This window comes from Cucumis melo, chromosome 8, assembly GCF_025177605.1.
Source record: "Cucumis melo cultivar AY chromosome 8, USDA_Cmelo_AY_1.0, whole genome shotgun sequence".
Classification (NCBI taxonomy): domain Eukaryota; kingdom Viridiplantae; phylum Streptophyta; class Magnoliopsida; order Cucurbitales; family Cucurbitaceae; genus Cucumis; species Cucumis melo.
Window position 1 is genome coordinate 13,459,808 of NC_066864.1, and position 3,986 is coordinate 13,463,793.

Consider the following 3,986-nt stretch of genomic DNA (forward strand, 5'->3'; position numbering starts at 1 on the left):
AATGAAAAAAGAAGAAAGAGGAACAAGGACATACACGCATCTAAAAAGAGAAAAAACAAGAAAGAGTAGAGGAAGACTATTAAATTAACTATTAAAAATCGAGAAAAAAGTGGACTGAGAAATCTGAAATATTTAAAAAATTGCTAAATTGATGGCTTTGTTAGGGCAGCTGTAAATATTTGAATAATGTGTTATATTTAGAAAAGTTTTCTATAATTAAAAGTTTTAAGAAAAAGAAAAAGGCGGCCAATGTGTGGACCATAAGAAAACACATTAAATTTTGATGTGGGGCAGATGTGTGTCCACGCATATATATATATATAAACTTGTTCTTGGATTCCTAGCTATAATCAAACGCCGTAACGCTAGAAAAGAGAAAAACGCGAAGCCTAGCTCTCAGTTTTTTGTTATACAATGAATAACGAAAACAACAACGCGGTAAAAATTTCAAACGACCTTCCAATAGTGGTTGTTATGGTTCCTTTACCTGCACAAGGTCACTTGAACCAACTACTCCACCTCTCCCACCACATCTCCACCTTCCACATCCCAGTCCACTTCGTTGGCACTGCTACCCACAATCGCCAAGTACAACTTCGTCGTGTTCACAACGGTTCCCAGATCAGTAGCCACCCATCAATCCAATTCCACGACTTTGATATCCCTCCATTTCCCTCTCCTCCTCCCAATCCTGCCGCACCCCATAAATTTCCCTCCCATCTCATTCCCTCATTCATTGCTGCTGCTCTCCATCTCCATCGCCCTCTCGCTGCTTTCCTACGCGCTCTCTCATCTAAAGTGAAACGACTTGTCGTCATCCACGACTCACTAATGTCGTCTGCCCTACAAGATGTCAACGCCATTCCCAACACTGAATCCTATTGCTTTCACTCTGTATCCGCCTTCACCGTTGCTCTTCATAACTTGGAGCGTAAAGTGCGGTTTGCAAACGACGGACACAAAGATGGTGAAATAACAACGATTTACCAACAATATTTTCCTAAAGAACTGAATGTAGTGTCGACGGAAGAATGTTTTCCAACAGAATTTTTGGAGTTCATTGGATCTCAGTTTCGTCATCTGCCAAAAATGGGAGCTGGGAAAATTTATAACACTTGTAAATTTATTGAAGGAGAGTTTTTAGAGGTGATTCAGAGGATTGAACCTGAGTTTCGTCATTGGGCTTTGGGTCCTTTCAACCCTCTCAAAATCTCCAAGGTTCGTTTTAATTTATTTTAAAATATTTATTTTAACTAACTCATTTTCCTCATTAATTTTGGGATCAAATGTGGGTGTGTGTATACAAATCAATCCAAATGTTGAGTATGTGATAAAATAAGTTTTTTTTTCATCCTCGTATATATCAATATTTTCCCGTCAAACTAAGTGGGCCAACCGAAGTTTAATTTTTCGTATGAAAATTTTATATATTTTCATATTTTGGCCTTTTTGGGTGTTTGGCAGGGTCGAATTGCAAAAATAGCTGAAGCCAACTTAAAATAAACTTTTTTATATATAAAAAAAAAATTGTTCAATTAAGGCGGTATATCACAATTAATTCATCATTTTAAAAATGAAACCTATAAATATTTATTCCGACTCTAAATTTCTTATTTTATCATCTCTTTTTTACCGGTTCTTTTAGTAATCTCAAGTTAAATTTTAAACTAAAAAATACTTTTATTTTCTATAGATCTTTTCAAAAATATAAAAGAGAGGTAAAATATTTACATTGTATTGAACAATTTCGAAAATGGAAAAAACCCAGATGTCCAATGTGTAAAATACCAAAAATGTTCCGTCAATAATGTGTAATATATTTGGTAACTTGATTTGGTACACGATCGTTTAGATTTGTTTTTTAATTCTATCGTTTTTTCAAACCATTTTTTTTTTCAAAATTTAGTATATGATCGTTTAGATTTGTGTACACGATCGTTTAGATTTGGCTAGATTTGGTTACACGATTTTTTTTTCAAAATTTGGTATAAACGATTTTTTTCAATATTATTTGTACACAATATTTTAGTTTTTGTTAGCGGAATATCTAACCAATTTTTTCAAGATTTTTATACACTAACCAATTTTTTCAAGATTTTTATACACCATCAGATTTGATTACCTAATCTAAATGTAAAAAAAGAAAAAAAGAAAGACGATACGATGTATGCCGTGAATGAAAGAAAAGGAAAAAGAAGAAAGAATAAGAAAGACATGCACACATCTAAAAAAGAGAGAAAAACAAGAAAGACGATAGAAATAAACCAAATCTAAAAATAAAACAAAATAAAAAGGAAGAAATCATAATAGAGAGGAAGACTAGAAAAAATCAATAAAAAGATGGTTGGGCAAACCTAAAATATTTAAAAAATGACTAAATTTATGAGATTTGTTACCGAACATAAATATTTTAATAGTTTATTATATTTAGAAAAGTTTTCCTATTTTTTATTCTATTTTTAAATATTTAATTACTTTAATAAGGATGAAAGGGAGAATAATCAGATTTAACCTTAAAAAAACAAAAAATAACAAACAACCAAATATTAATTTATTAAACACAACCTAAGTGTTAACAAAGTTATAAGCTTATTTATTCTTGAGTATCTTATTGCTCACTTAAAATTTGCTTTTGTGAAAATATTATTTCAATAAAAGATTATCAATGAGACAAAGATAAATACACATGGATTAGTTTAATTTAAATATATATTGTTTCTATTAGATGGTTTGTTTATTAATTGATTTAATTTTTCCTTTATTCTAAAAATGGGGCAACAACAAACAGCCACCTTGTAGCCATAGCTGCATGGCATGGCTAGACCAACAAGAGCCAAGATCAGTGATCTACATCTCATTTGGGACAACTACAACAATGAAAGACGAACAAATAAAAGAAATAGCAATTGGGTTAGCAAGAAGTGATCAAAAGTTCATTTGGGTCCTCCGCGATGCAGACAAGGGAGACGTATTCGATGTCAACGAGATTCGAAAGTCGAATCTTCCAGAAGGTTATAACAATTTAATTGGCGACCAAGGGTTGGTAATAAAAGACTGGGCACCACAGTTAGAGATACTGGGTCATTGGGCGACAGGAGGGTTCATGACACATTGCGGTTGGAACTCATGCATAGAGAGCATCACGACTGGGGTTCCGGTGATTGCTTGGCCAATGCACTCTGACCAACCGAGGAACACGGTGCTTATGACTAGGGTATTGTGTGTCGGGGTGGGACTCAAAGAGTGGCAACAAGAACTGATAATGGCAGGTGCTATAGAGGAGGTCGTTAGGAAGTTGATGGTGTCGGAGGAAGGGGCGAAGGTGAGGAGAAATGCAGAGAGATTAGGGAATGTTGTGCGACAATCGTTGGAAGAAGGCGGCGAGTCTCGTAAGGAATTTGAGGCTTTTGTAGCTCATATTACTAGATAAATTTTAGTTCAAATTGGATGTGAGGGAATCAAAGTTGTTTGTTTATTGCATCAAGTTTCACAAGTGTATTCATTTACATATTCTACTCTACAACTTATTTTACTAGGTTTTATTCTACAACAAATATTGTGTGAAACTTATCATTTGTATTAGTTAAATTCTTATCTTTATCATATAATTATTTGAATCAATTTCAACTCATTATCATGATTGTCAATTCTCCCACGTGCTACAATCTCTATTCAGATATAAATTTCACAAAATGGACAATTAAATTTGATGTATGAACAATTTACATTTTTTTTTTCCTGTAGAAAATTCTAATTCAAACTTTAAAATGATTAATTAATTTAGAAATGTTTGAAATTTAATTTATGGTCACAACGTAGAAATTATTTATCGGTTAAAGGTAAAATATGTTGAATTTAAAAATTTTAAAGACCAAAATAGAAATTTTAACAATGTGGAGATTAAAAGGAAAACAAATTTTGAAAACTAAGGAGTATTTGAAAGTAAATTTATTATTTTCAACATTGCTTGGCAAAATATAGATGTT

General features: G+C 32.5%; 1 protein-coding gene across 1 annotated transcript; it reads left to right on the forward strand.

Moving 5' to 3' along the window:
- The first annotated feature begins 355 nt into the window (after window positions 1–355).
- LOC103495878 (zeatin O-xylosyltransferase-like) lies at window positions 356–3,640 on the forward strand. The gene is made up of 2 exons (XM_008457557.3): window positions 356–1,218; window positions 2,789–3,640. The coding sequence occupies exons 1-2, from the start codon at window positions 415–417 to the stop codon at window positions 3,428–3,430; spliced, it is 1,446 nt and encodes a 481-aa protein (XP_008455779.1). The 5' UTR covers window positions 356–414; the 3' UTR covers window positions 3,431–3,640.
- The last annotated feature ends 346 nt before the right edge of the window (window positions 3,641–3,986 follow it).

Coding starts and splice junctions, on each gene's coding strand:
- LOC103495878 (XM_008457557.3), top strand. CDS start 415: ATGAATAACGAAAACAACAACGCGGTAAAAATTTCAAACGACCTTCCA. Junction 1,219..2,788: donor ACCCTCTCAAAATCTCCAAG/GTTCGTTTTAAT, acceptor AACAACAAACAG/CCACCTTGTAGCCATAGCTG.